At 40.5% G+C, this 14992-nt stretch overlaps 1 protein-coding gene across 1 annotated transcript; it reads left to right on the top strand.

The window, feature by feature from the left end:
• Positions 1-5804: 5804 nt before the first annotated feature.
• On the top strand, positions 5805-6765 carry OR6J1 (olfactory receptor family 6 subfamily J member 1). Its single transcript, XM_065871696.1, is given in 4 exon segments — positions 5805-6185; positions 6187-6246; positions 6248-6461; positions 6464-6765. Coding segments are annotated over 4 exon segments (957 nt in total).
• The last annotated feature ends 8227 nt before the right edge of the window (positions 6766-14992 follow it).

Here is a 14992-nt window from a genome sequence, read left to right as displayed (position 1 = left end):
AAAAATTTTTTTAACTGTTAGGACCTCCTTGTGGTCTTCAAAGACCTTTACTGGATGGTTCTTTCCAGAGAGGGAGCCACACACTGACAGGGCTGTGGGCAGGCATTGCTTCCAGCTCCCCACACCTTGGGAGAACAAACTGTGGGCAAGACACTGACTGCCATGGTCCATGATCACTTCTCCAGGGACGCATAGTTGAGCAGCTTCTCTATCAAGTCCAGTGGGCTAGCAGCATGCAGCGGCAGTAGTAGCCCTTAAGGCCCAGTGCATCCCGGGTGTCCCCCAATTTCAAAGAAATATCGGCAATCTGTGTTTTTTGCAGCGTTACCCACAATAGCTAAGGAAACAACTTAAATGTCTATCACCAGATGAATGGTTAAAGAAGATATGGTTTATATATATAAAATGTAAGAAAATTAATAAGTAGAAATCTCAGTTAAATAGAATTGAGAGACCAGAAGGGGGAGTTCTCATGCCCTGCGATGATAGCAAAGCCCAACAGGAAGAAAAAAGACTCCCTTTCTTTCCTGGCAAGGACTCAGCCAATGAAAAGTCATGGACGCTTTGTTTACTATAGCCCTCCCAACTTCCTTTTCCTCTCTATAAAAGCATTTTCCTTCACTTGTAGCGCAGGGATTTTCACATGGCTCACCATGGTTGCAACCCCGAGTTGCTGATCCCAAATAAACTCATCTTTGCTGGAAAAATATCTGGCAGTCTATTTATCTCAGGTAAACAATACAATGGAATATTATTAAATCATAAAAAAGAAGGAAATCTTGCCATTTGCAACAACATGGATGAGACTGGAGGGCATTATGCTCAGTGAAATAAGCCAGACAGAGAAAAACAAATACTGTATGGCATCACCTATATGTGGAATCTAGACAAACAAACAAATAAAAAGTCCAACTCACAGAAACAGAGAGAATGGTGGTTTCCAGGGCCTGGTAGGGTGGAAGAAATGGGTAGGTATTGGTCAAGGGTACAAACTCCTAACTATAAGATGAATAAGTTCTGGGAACCTAATGTACAGCACGGTGTTCATAGCTAGTAACATGGTATTTTATACTTGAAGTTTGCTAAGAGAGTAAATCTTAAGCATTCTCACTAAACATGCATACACAAAAATGGTAACTATGTGAGGTGATGTATGTGTGAGTTAACTTCATTGTAGTAATCATTTCACGATGTACACAATCATCACACTGTACACTTTAAATATATACCATTTTATTTGTCAATTATACCTCAATAAAGCTGGGGAAAAAATAATCCTAACCTTTTCATTTCCTTCCCTTATTTCCCTTTCCCCTAGGACCCCATCTTCTATCATCTCCTAGCCCCAGTGAGGTAGGGACCAGGGTAGGATTAGCCAAGGTTCTATATTACTTGTGATGGTTCCTTACATCCCTGTAATAACAGGACTGCCTAATATTAGACAGGAGCCCCAATTTCAGAGGAATAATTAGATTTATTACTTTAACTAAAATTAACTGTTATTCTTGATCTGAACAAACAAGTGAAACTTTTGTTTGCAAAGTTGTAGTAAGTAACAGCCAAAAGAGTTGGGAAGAAGCTGAGTGAGGCTCGTTATACTAATTCTCCAGGGATCACAAGCACCATAAAACTTAGGAGAAGAGTAGATCCCTGAAAGAAAACAAAGCTGCAATCCGAATCCCTCAGCCCTTATGTCACCTCCACAAAGAGATGTGTTTATTCCAGGAGTAGCTCATTCACTGTCTTACAGTGCCCCATTGTCCGCAGAAGAAATACCAACTCGCAGAAACTTGCCCAACGTGAGAATGTAATAAAAGTCTTTATCAGTTGAAATGACCCCCATTAGTTTAAAAGGAGGATGAAGGAAGATTCCAGTAAATGATAACTGAACTCTTCCAAGGCTTCTCCCAGGGTGAGCTTGCTGAAATGTGGAAAATTTCAAAACATTCTGGACTCATCAGATCCTGTGAGCTGAATGATGACCAAGTCCAAGGAAACCATTCTCCCATCCGGGAAACGCCAGCTGACCATTCAGGATACTTTGGAAAGGACTAGTTATTCTTAAAGAATAAGATCTGCATTTAGAGCCCATAGACAATATTGCAAGCTCAAGAAATACCCATGTGAACCAGGTATCTTCTGGACTCCTGTGAGTAGTGTATTTGGAATGGCCTGACTGGAACTTCCCCAGAGGGCTGCTAGACACCTAACCCTGGGCCTGAAGGGTAATCTCCACCATGGCACTGCAGAGGATGGCAGAGCAGCAATGGCTTGCCCAAACCATCCTCTTCCTGGCACTTGTCTTCGATAATTTTTATAAGATGTGGCACATCGAGCACACACACTGGGTCTCATTTGTAACTTCAGCCCCACCATCCAGGTCAATGCTAGGCAAGTCAACGTTTATCCAGGCAGAACCATTAAGTTACTCACATTGAGGAGATTTGCCTGTCCCACCTTGTGCTCTGTGTAACTGTTCCCTTGGAAAACCCAAAGCTCTGGAGAGCATCAAGTCTGGGTGAAACTCTTAATGCTTTTCCTTAGAAGGAGAAGATCTCACCCTCCTTCTAAGTGTGCTAGAACTATCCAGAAGGCAAGACGAACCTCCAGGGCATCCATAGAGACTTTCCCACTGCCCACTGCATGACTGACCCTTAAAACAATGAATGGGGCTTCCCTGGTGGCACAGTGGTTAAGAATCTGCCTGCCAATGTAGGGGACACAGGTTCGAGCCCTGGTCTGGGAAGATCCCACATGCCGCGGAGCAACTAAGCCCATGCGCCACAACTACTGAGCCCGCGCTCTAGAGCCCGCGAGCCACAACTACTGAAGCCCGTGCACCACAACTACTGAAGCCCACACGCCTAGAGCCCGTGCTCCGCAATAAGAGAAGCCACCGCAATAAGAAGCCCGTGCACTGCAGCGAAGAGTAGACCCCACTCGCCGCAACTAGAGAAAGCCCGCGCATAGCAACAAAGACCCAATGCAGCCAAAACTAAATTAATTAAATAAATAAAATGTTTTAAAAAACAAAAAAACAATGAATGGTGTGAGTAGATGGTGCAGCCATGCCCAGGCTCTCAGGCTGCCAGGAAAGTCTCCCCTTTCACTCACAAGCCTGAAGGATAGAGGGAGAAATACCTGAATTCATGAAGTGGACCCCTTCCCTTTGTATCTGGAAGCCCCTCCCCCTGGCTGTTGACCTCCCATTTGATACAGGAAAAAAACAAGTTTATCAAGCAGCCCTGTCTATGAGCTATATCCTTAGGCTAATCACAATGTCTTTTCATGGTTTATCTGTGCTACGCTCATGATTCAGTATGAACCTAGAGCTTTCTCACCTTCCACTCCCATCCAACTCTTCCTCATCTTAGTCTCTATTCCCACTTCTCTTCCAGTGTGTCCCACCAGGACTTCGCCTAAATGATACCCATTCTATTAGCTCCTGATGATGTGTCTGGGTATCACATTCATGTTGTGTCCTGCTTCTGTCCTGGAAAGAGCTGGGTACGTTTCTTGGCTGCCTGGGCTCACCTTTGAACCAAACGATTGGGCTACAGAGAACTCTTTTTCAAATCGCTGAGTATCTAAGCAATATTGAGCCTAGAAATAACCCCTGCGGAATAGCCCTTAGTTACATCCTCAGAGGCTGATCAACTATTTTGTGTTCTTTAGTAACTGTCAACAAATGTTATATACAATAGTAGTTTGTGGAATAACTTTGAATAGTGCAGCCTTGCTGAAGAGAAGGCAAAACCATAAAAAAGAGAAAGTTTATACAGTTTACCATTTCATCCTCTCTACTAATATCCCCTAGCATCTCCTTCATCCCAGGTACCTAAACTGGGTCCCAATCTTATTCTCCAGTGACTGGTAAATAATTCTTGCTACAGTTCTGCCTGATCATTAAGGGAGTAGTTGATAATGCTTCAGGAAGGAAACTTCCAGGGATGTGGACATTTAAAAAGAGATCTTTTTTAGGGTTTGGGGTTTTTTGTTGTTGTTCTTGTTAGGGTTTTTTGTTTGTTTGTTTGGGGATTTTTTAAAATAAATTTATTTATTTATTTTGGTCTGCGTTGGGTCTTCGTTGCCGCACGTGGGCTTTCTCTAGTTGCGGCAAGAGGGGGATACCTTTCGTTGCGGTGCGTGGGCTTCTTATTGCGGTGGCTTCTCTTATTGCAGAGCACCGGCTCTAGGCGTGCAGGCTTCAATAGTTGTGGCTCGTGGGCTCTAGAGCGCAGGCTCGGTAGTTGTGGCGCACGGGCTTAGTTGCTGCGTGGCATGTGGGATCTCCCCTGACCAGGGATCGAACCTGTGTCCCCTGCATTGGCAGGTGGATCCTTAACCACTGAGCCACCAGGGAAGTCCTGTTTGGGTTTTTTGGGGGGGGGGGGGAGATGTTTGTTTTGGTTCTGGTTTTGGTTTTGGTTTGCTGCTGGAAGCACTCTAGCAGACCCAAACGGACCTCTGTCCCTTTACTAGCTAGAACTCCAGACTGTCTCAAAGATGGAGAGTTTCCCCTTAGAGAATCTTTGTGGGGAGACATCTCCACCTTCTAATGAGGAAAAGCAAACCCTCTTCAGATGGGTCATTTTAACAGACTACTTGACATATTACTCCGCAATGTTACTGTCCTCTAGGAAGTACTACATAAGCAACATGTCCTCAACCTATTCTGTGTCAAACAACACCAAATCCAACTCACAGACATTTGAGGTGTTATTCACTCATTCAGTAAATATTTACTAAAGCTGATTATTTCAAGAAACTTGTTCTAAGAGCTATATAAAAAGCAAAGATTAATAAAGACATCTTTGAGCAACAAATGAAAAACAACCATAAAATACAATAAAAGTTGAGTGATATATAACAAAACTATGAGAGATACAGAGACTCAGGCATTCAAAAGAGAAGGCTTCATGGAAATGACAGCACTTATTGAGGAGAGACTTAAAGGATAAATAGGATTTGAAAAGGCTGATGATTCCAAGTTGAAAGAATGCCATGTGCTAAAACATAGGTGCATAAAATAGATAAAGAATAAAAAAATCACAAAGGGTTTATTGTATCTTGAGCCCATGGGAGGATGTAATCAAAGGAGACCGTGGATATGTCATATGAGGATGGATCATTAAGAATCTTAAATACCAAACTCCCACTAAGGAATTTTTATTTGTGCATACATTACTTGGATTTTTCTCTTTTTGATTGGTAAGAGTTGTGCTTTTCTCTCATAGATTTCCTCTTGTCTTTCTATTAATCCAAATACTAGTGAAAGGCATCGAATTTTCAGGTAATATTGAATTAGCAATAGAGTGTCTATGCATTCTCAATCAGTTTACCTGAGGATATGGATCTGTGTAATGAATGGCTAAGTTAAGCAAAAAGGTTATCAGTCTCAAATATGAACTACTTATGGATGAAGACCCATTATTAGAATAAAGATAAAAATGAAAGGTAGTGAAAGCAGGGTATAATGTTAGAGGCAAAGTAATTGTTGAAGAATTAGAAATAAAATTTTGGTTAACAAAAGTAAGCAAGAATAATTTTTGGTTTGGGGCCTTACTTAGGCCCCCCTGCAACACCACTCTCGCCTCTAACACACAGACATACCAGGGACCATACATGAGAAAGATAGCCCCAAGGGAGCTCTGTAAAACAAAAATAAAGGAATCCTTCAACTCAAAATGCAACACTCACCACTTTTTCCTATCAATTCCAAATGTCCTCAGATCCCCAGAACATCACGACTCCTGGTGCAGCACACCTCTGATTGGCCATCCTCAGCAGAGGTCAGAGGAGCCATGGGGAACCACACCACTGTCACCGAGTTTGTCCTGCTGGGGCTCTCAGATGCCTGTGAGCTGCAGATGCTCATCTTCCTGGGGCTCCTCCTGACCTGCCTCCTCACTCAACTGGTCCTCACCCTCATGGACAGGCACCTCCACACCCCCATGTACTACTTCCTCCACAACTTTGCCATCCTGGAGATCTGGTTCACCCTGGTCATCTTCCCCAAAATGCTGTCCAACATCCTGACAAGATACAGGACCATCTTCCTGGCAGGTTGCTTTCTTCAGTTTTTCCTCTATTTCTTCCTGGGAACCACAGAATTCTACCGACTGGCAGTGATGTCCTTTGACAGGTATGTGGCCATATGTAAACCCTTGCGTTATGTCACCATCAATGAACAAAAGGGTCTGTGTCCAGCTAGTTCTTTGTTCATGGATGACAGGATTCCTTATCCATCATCGTTCCAAGTTTCATCATATTTCAGCAGCCATTCTGTGGCCCCAATATCATTAATCATTTCTTCTGTGACAACTTTCCACTCTTGGAACTCATATGTGTGGACACAAGTCTGATTGAGCTTCTGGGTTTTATTTTGGCCAACTTCAGCTTACTGGGCACTCTGTCCATGAAGGCCACCTGCTATGGCCACATCCTCCACACCATCCTAAAAACCCCTCAGCTAAGGCGAGGCAGAAAGCCTTCTCAACCTGCTTCTCCCACATCACCGTTGTCTCTCTCTTCTATGGCAGTTGCATCTTCATGTATGTCCAGTCAGGCAAGGGTGGCCAGGGCGAGGACAGGAACAATGTGGTGGCCTTGCTCAATACCATGGTGACCCCGATGTTCAACCCCTTCATCTACACCCTGATGAACAAACAAGTGAAGCAGGTGTTTAGGGAGCAGGTGAACAAGCTCTTCTTACAAAGATGTACCGGACCTGAGAGGAGGGGAGGAAGTTACCTCCTTGCCTGAACCTCTGCAAATGCAGCTTCTGTCCTGATCTCCATGAACTATCCCCTCCTAGATAGTTTTCAGCATGTCCTCTAATCTACAGTGGTTTCTCACATGCATCATTATTGGCTCACACAGTCTTCTCAGAGTACAGAAAGCTCAGCGTACCACAGCTATGTCTGGTATGTCTTAATGTTTCTGACCCTAGCCTATACCTGAGTTTCTTAATCTTGCCTCATTTTTAAGTTATAATTATAAACTTAGCATACCTTCTTCACTAGAACATTTCAAAATTGATAAAAAAAATACTCTCAGTAAGAATATATTCATGATAGACTTCAGAAATATTATATATACAGAAAAATTAATGAGGTGGAATGGCCAAGAAATGTTGAACAGAAAAAGTATCAGGTATTAAAAACACTAACTTAAGAACAAACAAATACAACAGTGGAATTGGATACCCTAGAAAGATAATGCAGAGTAGACATAAAGATCTAACAGATAATTAAAGTAGACTTTCTAATCAGTAAAGAAGGTCAAGTCAATAAACGATGCCAAGACTACTGGCTATAACCACATTAGAAGACTTCCTTTAAAAAAGATTGAGGTCTAGTACATAGTTGGTTATTTGGGTGGGAGAAAGGTTAGAGCAGAATATCAACTTAAATGTTATACGTGCCTTAAATATTTATTTGAAATTAAAACCTAGAAACACATATGTACTCACTAGTCTATAAATATCCTTTTCTTTGAGAATGAATACAATGACTGTTGTAGTATTTCTTGTTTAAACCACATTCATAATATGAAATTTCAAGATTGGTTTCAGCAGCACAAAAATTGTAAAGATGCTTAAGAAACTATCTGTGAGCAGAATTCTAGAATTTTTGCTTTTTGTTTGTCTTTTGCCAGTCTTCACAGTCCTTGCCCACACCTCAGTCAACAATTTTTTTTCTCAATAGTCATTTTTTTTTTTAGTAGATTCCAATATGGAATCTACTGAAAGGAACTGACTTCATTTTCATAGAAATAGCTTTGTTTTTATACTCATATTTCATTGGCTTATCTTTATTTAGTTAAAATGTCATTACAATAACAAGTCCAACTATTACATCAAGGCTTAGAAACAACTGATTCTTGGTACAAGCCAACTGAAAGGAACAATAATATGCATGGGGGGGCTTCCCTGGTGGCGCAGTGGTTGAGAGTCCGCCTGCCCATGCACGGAACACGGGTTCGTGCCCCGGTCCGGGAGGATCCCACATGCCGCGGAGCGGCTGGGCCCGTGAGCCGTGGCCGCGGAGCCTGCGCGTCCGGAGCCTGTGCTCCGCAGCGGGAGACGCCACAACAGTGAGAGGCCCACGTACCACAAAATAATAATAATAATAATAATATGCATGGGTACAACAGAAGCCTACTAGCTGCAAAGCTAGTAGCTGCAAGGCATGCTGTGGACATCAATGATTTTTAGAAGCAGTATAGCACAAAGACTGAGAACAGCTACTAGAAACCTAGGTTCAGAACTCAGCTATTAGCCATTTGATCTTGAGTAAGCAATATTTCTTTGCAACTCAGATATATATGGAGATAATAATAGTATCTACCTCATAGAATCCTTATAAATATCAATGTATTAATATATGTTAGAATGCTTAGCACAGGGCTTGGTACAAAGTTAAGTACCATGTTAAGTGTCAGGTACTATGTTTTACTGAAGGAATAAGCTGAATAAATGAAGGTAAATGAAGAGATTACCTAGTACCTTGAAGAAAAGGTTGTTAGATCCTCACCTCATCTCTTAAACTGAAATAAATCCAGGATGAATTAAGTAGATAGATATAAACCATGAAAAAGAAAATTTAGGTATAAATTATTTTATTAAAGACATGTAGGGAGCTTTTTTGATGGAAGAAATATAAAAATAAGTTTACAAATTAGGCTATGTAAAATTTTTAGACTTCTTTACATTAGGAAAAAAAACATAAATGCTGTAATGGCCATATGTACTTTCTATCTGCCTGCATGCATTTCCCATTCTTAAAGTAGTAGGTCCCTGATCTTTCTCAGTAAGGCCCTTTCCCCACTCAGTTCATGGAGCTGGGGTGGTGGTGACTTCATCCCTAACCAGTCAGAGCGTGACCATGGTTATTGGCTCAGGAATGGCCATATCACTAAAATCAGGCCAGTGAAACCAAACAAGTCTCAATTCTGAGATACTTGTGGGAACTGGTGGAAGAGTCTCTCTGCTGGACTTGAGGTTGGGAGAAAGTAGGGGAAAAAGGAGAGAAGACACAAATTACCAATAAGGGGAATAAGAAAGTGGATACCACTATGAATTCTATAGGAATTAAAAAGTAATAATGGAACATTATGAACAACTTTTAATGTTTTTGACAACTTAGAGGAAATGGATAAATTTCTTGAAAGACACAAGCTACCAAAGCTTACCCAAAATAAAATAGATAACTCTAGCAGTCCTACATCTTTTAAAGAAATTGCATTTGTAGTTAAAAACTTCCCCAAAAAGAAAAGTGCAGGCCCAGATGTCCTCATGGTTAACTCTACTAATTACTTTAAAAAGAGATAATACCAATGCTATAAAACTCTTTCAGAAAACAGAAGAGGAAGAAACACTTCCCAAATTAACCTATGAAGCCAGCATTATCCTGACCAAAATCAGACAAACATACTAACAAGAAAGAAGTTACAAATATCCTTCAGAACATAGATTTTAAAATTCTTAAAAAAAACTTTAGCAAACTATTTCCAACAACATAGCAAAAAGGTAATACATCCTTGACCAAGTGGAGGTTATCCCACAATTACAAGATTGGTTCAACAACCAAAAGTCAATCATATGTAATTCACTACCTTAACAGATAAAGGAGAAAAACCATATGATCAACTCAATAGATGCAGAAAAAGCATTTAACAAAAGTCAACCCCCATTCATGATTAAAAAGAAAAACTGGATAGCAAACTAAGATAGAAGAGATATTTTAGCAAACTAAGATAGCAGAGAATTTCCTCTAGCTGATAAAGGATACTTATGAAAAACCCACAGTAAAATACTAAATAGTGAAAGACTGAATGCTTTCCCCTAAGATTAGGAACAAGAACTTTAACAACTTCTACTCAACATTGTACTATAGGATCCCAGCCAATGCAAGGGTAAGAAGAAATAAAAGGAATGCAGACTTATCATGAAAGGATGCTGAATTTTGTCAACCGCTTTTTCCTGCATCTATGGTCATGTGATTTTTAAAATTATTTACTTATTTATTTGGCTGCGCTGGGTCTTAGTTGCGGCACATGGGATCTTCATTGCAGTGTGCAGGATCTTCGTTGTGGCATGCAGGATCTTTAGTTGCAGCACGTGGGATCTAGTTCCCTGACCAGGGATCGAACCCCAGTCCCCTGCATTGGGAGCGCAGAGTCTTAACTGCTGGACCACCAGGGAAGTCCCGATCATTTGACTTTTATCCTTCATTTTGTTAATGTGGTGTATCACATTTCTTGATTTGTGGATGTTGAACCATCTTGCATCCACGGACTAAATTCACTTGATCATGGTGTATGATCCTTTTAATGTACTGTTAAATGCAGTTTGCTAAACTTTTTTGAAGATTTTTGCGTCTGTGTTCATCAGGGATATTAAGTATAACATTTTTTTCTTGTAGTGTCCTTGTCTGGCTTTGGTATCAAGGTCATACTAGCCTTACAAAATGAGTTTGGCAGTATTTTCCCCTCTTCACTTTTTTGCAAGAGTTTAAGAAGGACTGCTATTAATTTTTCTTTAAATGTTTGGTAGAATTTACCAGTGAAGCCATCTAGTCCTGGATTTTCTTTCTTTTTTCCTTTTTTTTTGGGTGGAGGGGTGTTGATTACTGATTTAATCTCCTTACTAGTAACTGGTCTGTTCAGCTGATATAAAGGGAACCTACCTCTGCATAATAAGGGCCATATATGACAAGCCCACAACTAACATTTTACTCAACGGTGAAGCATTTCCTCTAAGATTAGGAACAAGGCAAGGATGCCCACTCTTTCCACTTTTATAGTACTCTTTCAACATAGTACTGAAAATCCTAGCCAGAGAAATTAGGCAAGAAAAAGAAACATAAAGACTCCAAATTGCAAAGGAAGAAGTAAGGTTGTCTTTATTTGCTGATGACATTTTATATATAGAAAACCCTAAAGACTCCTCTAAAAAACTGTTAGAACTAATAAACGAATTCAGTAAAGTTGCACAATGCAAGATCACCACACAAAAATAGGTTGTATTTCTATACATTAATAACAAACTATCAGAAAGAGAAACTGAGACAACAATCCTATTTACAATAGCATCAAAAATAATAAAATACTTAGGAATATATTTTACCAGGGAGGTAAAAGATCTGTACATTGAAAACTATAAGACATTAATGAAATAAATTGAAGGGGACATAAATACATGGAAAGATATCCTGTGTTCATGGATTAGAAGAATTAACAGTGTTAAAATGTCCATAACTACCCAAAGCAATCTACAAATTTAATGCAATCCTTATCAAAACAATCCTAAAATTTGTATGGACCCACAAAAGACCTTGAATAGCCACAGAAATCTTGAGAAAGAACAACAAAGCTGGAGACATCACATTTCCTGATTTCAAACTCTATTACAAAGCTATAATAATCAAAACAATATGGTATTGGCATAAAAACTCAGTGTTAACAGAACAGAGAGCCCAGAAATAAACCTATGCATATATGCTCAATTAATTTTTAACAAAGGAGCCAAGAATATACAACAGTAAAGGATAGTGTCTTCAACAGGTGTTGAGAAAACTGGATATCCACATGCCAAAGACTGAAACTGGACCCCTATCTTACACTACTCACAAAAAATCAACTCAAAATGGATTGAACATAGACCTGAGTCCTTAAAACTCCTAGAAGAGAACATAAGGAGTAAGATCCTTGACACTGGTCTTGGCCATGATTTTTGGATATGACACCAAAAGCAAAGGCAACGAAAGCAAAATAAACAAGTGAGACTGCATCAAACTAAAAAGTGTCTGCATAGCAAATGAAACCATCAACAAAGTGAAAAGTCAACCTATGGAATGGCAGAAAGTATTTGCAAGCCATATATCTGATAAGGGGTTAATATCCAAAATATACAGAACACATAAACTCAATAGCAAAAAAAAAAAAAAAATACACAACCCAATTTAAAAATGGGCAAAGAGCCCAAATAGACATTTTTCCAAAGAAGACATACAAATGGCCAACAGGCAAATGAAAAGGTGATTCACATCATTAATCCTTGGGGAAATGCAAATCAAAACCACAATGAGATATCACTTTACACCTGTTAAGATGCCTATTACTAAAAAGAAAAGAGATAACGAATGTGGGCAAAGTTATGGAGAAGAGAAAACCCTCATGCACTGTTGGTGGGAATGTAACTGGTACTATCACCATGGAAAACAGTATGGCGATTCCTTAAGAAATTAAAAATAGAAGTATCATAAGATCCAGCAATCCCACTTCTGGATATACAACCAAAGGAAACAAAATCATTTTTTCGAAGAGGTATCTGTATTACCATGTTCATTGCAGCATTACTCACAATAGCCAAGGTATAGAAATAACCTGAGTCCATTGACAGATAAATTAATAAAGAAAATGTGGTATGTATAAATAATGGGATATCATTCATCCTGTAAAAAAAGAAGGAAATCCTGACATTTGTGACAGCATGGATGAACCTGGAGGGCATTATACTAAGTAAAATAAGCCAGACAGAGAAAGACAAGCACTGCACGATATCACTTATATGTGGAACAACAATAAAAAAAAGTTGAACTAATAGAAACAGATAGTAGAAAAGTGGTTGCCAGAGGCTGGGGTGGAGAAAATAGGGAGAGGTTGGTAAAAGGGTACAAACTTTCAATTATAAGATGAATAAGGTATGAGGATCTAACGTGTAATGTGGTGAGTATAGTTGATAATGCTGTACTGCATAATTGAAAGTTGCTAAGTGAGTAGAACTTAAATGTTCTCACCAAAATAAAAAGGTAATTATGTAAGGTAATGGGTATGTTAATTAACTCTGGGGTTATCCTTTAACAATATATACATCTATCAAATCATCACCTCGTACACTTTAAATACCTCACAGGGGCTTCCCTAGTGGCGCAGTGGTTGAGAGTCCGCCTGCTGATGCAGGGGATGCGGGTTTGTGCCCCGGTCCGGGAAGATCCCACATGCCGCAGAGCGGCTGGACCCGTGAGCCATGGTCTCTGAGCCTGCGCGTCCGGAGCCTGTGCTCCGCAACGGGAGAGGCCACAACAGTGAGAGGCCCATTTACCGCAAAAAAAAAAAAAAAAAAAAGATACATGCACCTTTATGTTCATAGCAGCACCATTCACAATAGCCAGGACATGGAAACAACCTAAATGTCCATTGACAGATGAATGGATAAAGAAGATGTGGTACATATATACAATGGAATACTACCCAGCCATAAAAAAGAACGAAATAGGGCTTCCCTGGTGGCGCAGTGGTTGAGAGTCCACCTGCCGATGCAGGGGACGCGAGTTCGTGTCCCGGTCCGGGAGGATCCCACGTGCCATGGAGCGGCTGGGCCCGTGGGCCATGGCCGCTGGGTCTGCGCGTCCGGAGCCTGTGCTCCGCAACGGGAGAGGCCAGGGCAGTGAGAGGTCCGCGTACCAGAAAAAAAAAAAAGAACGAAATAATGCCATTTGCAGCAACATGGATGCAGCTAGAGATCATCATACTAAGTGAAGTAACTCAGGAAGAGAAGGACATATACCGTATGATATCACTTACCCGTGAAATCTAAAATATGACAAAAACGAACCTATCTATGAAACAGAACCACGGACATAGAGAACAGACTGGTGGTTGTCAAGGGGAAAGGGGTTGGGGGAGGGGAGGGGTTGGGAGGTTGGGCTTAGCAGATGTAAGCTTTTATATATAGAATGGATACACAACAAGGTCCTACTGTATAACACAGAGAGCCATATTCAATATCCTATGATAAACCATAATGGAAAAAAATATTTTTAAAAAAATGTATATATATGTGTATGTGTATATATATATATATGTTTATATATATAACTGAATCACTTTGCTGTACAGCAGAAATTAATACATTGTAAATCAACTATCCTTCAATTTTAAAATACTGATCAAAAATAAATAAAGTAAAATGAAATGAATCCTTCCTTCCCCACTTCACCGTAAGCTTCTTGAAGACAAGGACTTGTTTTACGCCTAACATGTAGTTGGTACTCAGTAAATATTTAATGAATGGTGGAGCATCATGCTGTACATATCTCCATTCATTCAGTTATTGCTATTTCATCATCCTCTTGCTGCCTACAGATAGGATAACAAGATCCCCCTTCATCTGTATTTATCTGCCACTACCTACCTTGTCCCTCATGGTTCTCAAATCATTACAAAGTTTTAACAATTGAGTGAAATCATTCTTCACTTGTTCCCTGGAGAACAGAGTTGACTCAAAATTATACTTCAGCCTTAATCACCTGAACAACTTGGAGAGAAAAATCTCAAATAAAGATCCTGCTAGCTCCTCAGTCTGGAAGGCTCTTTCCCTGCCAGAAGGCTGCTCCTTAGGAGGCTGAGGTGGGACCCCAAGGAGTGCAGAGCGGCTCTCCTCCCTCCCTGTGCTGCTCACAATTGTCTGCCTTGGAGTAACCCTGGAGAGAGGGGGAAAGAGAGAATTGGCCATGGAGGAGGCACACTAAGGTGTTAATCCGGGTCCTCCTCCCAAACACAGTCCTGAATCTTGACTCTGTGGATGACCTCTAGGCGAAACCTTCTCTTTGAGTGAAGAGTGCCTTCCTCCAGAGGGTGCATGGGATCCTCACTTCAAAATGCCCTGCCATCCTTAGAAATAGGCACTGTGCTCAGTGGTTTTAAATGTGAACAAGACCATGCCTCTCAGTCTGTATTTGTCCCGCATTTTTCTTTTCTTTTTTTAAAAATAAATTTATTTATTTATTTTTGGCTGCGTTGGGTCTTCGTTGCTGTGCGCAGGCTTTCTCTAGTTGCGGCAAGCAGGGGCTATATTCTTCGTTGCGGTGCACGGGCTCTAGGCGCCCGGACTTCAGGAGCTGTGGCTCGTGTCCCGCATTTTTCATGTAATCATTATGAAATATAATTTCCAGCCTGTGGAGCTGAATACAATTCATAACCAAGT

Source organism: Phocoena phocoena, chromosome 2, assembly GCF_963924675.1.
Source record: "Phocoena phocoena chromosome 2, mPhoPho1.1, whole genome shotgun sequence".
NCBI classification, from domain to species: domain Eukaryota; kingdom Metazoa; phylum Chordata; class Mammalia; order Artiodactyla; family Phocoenidae; genus Phocoena; species Phocoena phocoena.
This window is presented reverse-complemented; position numbering and strand designations above follow the sequence as displayed.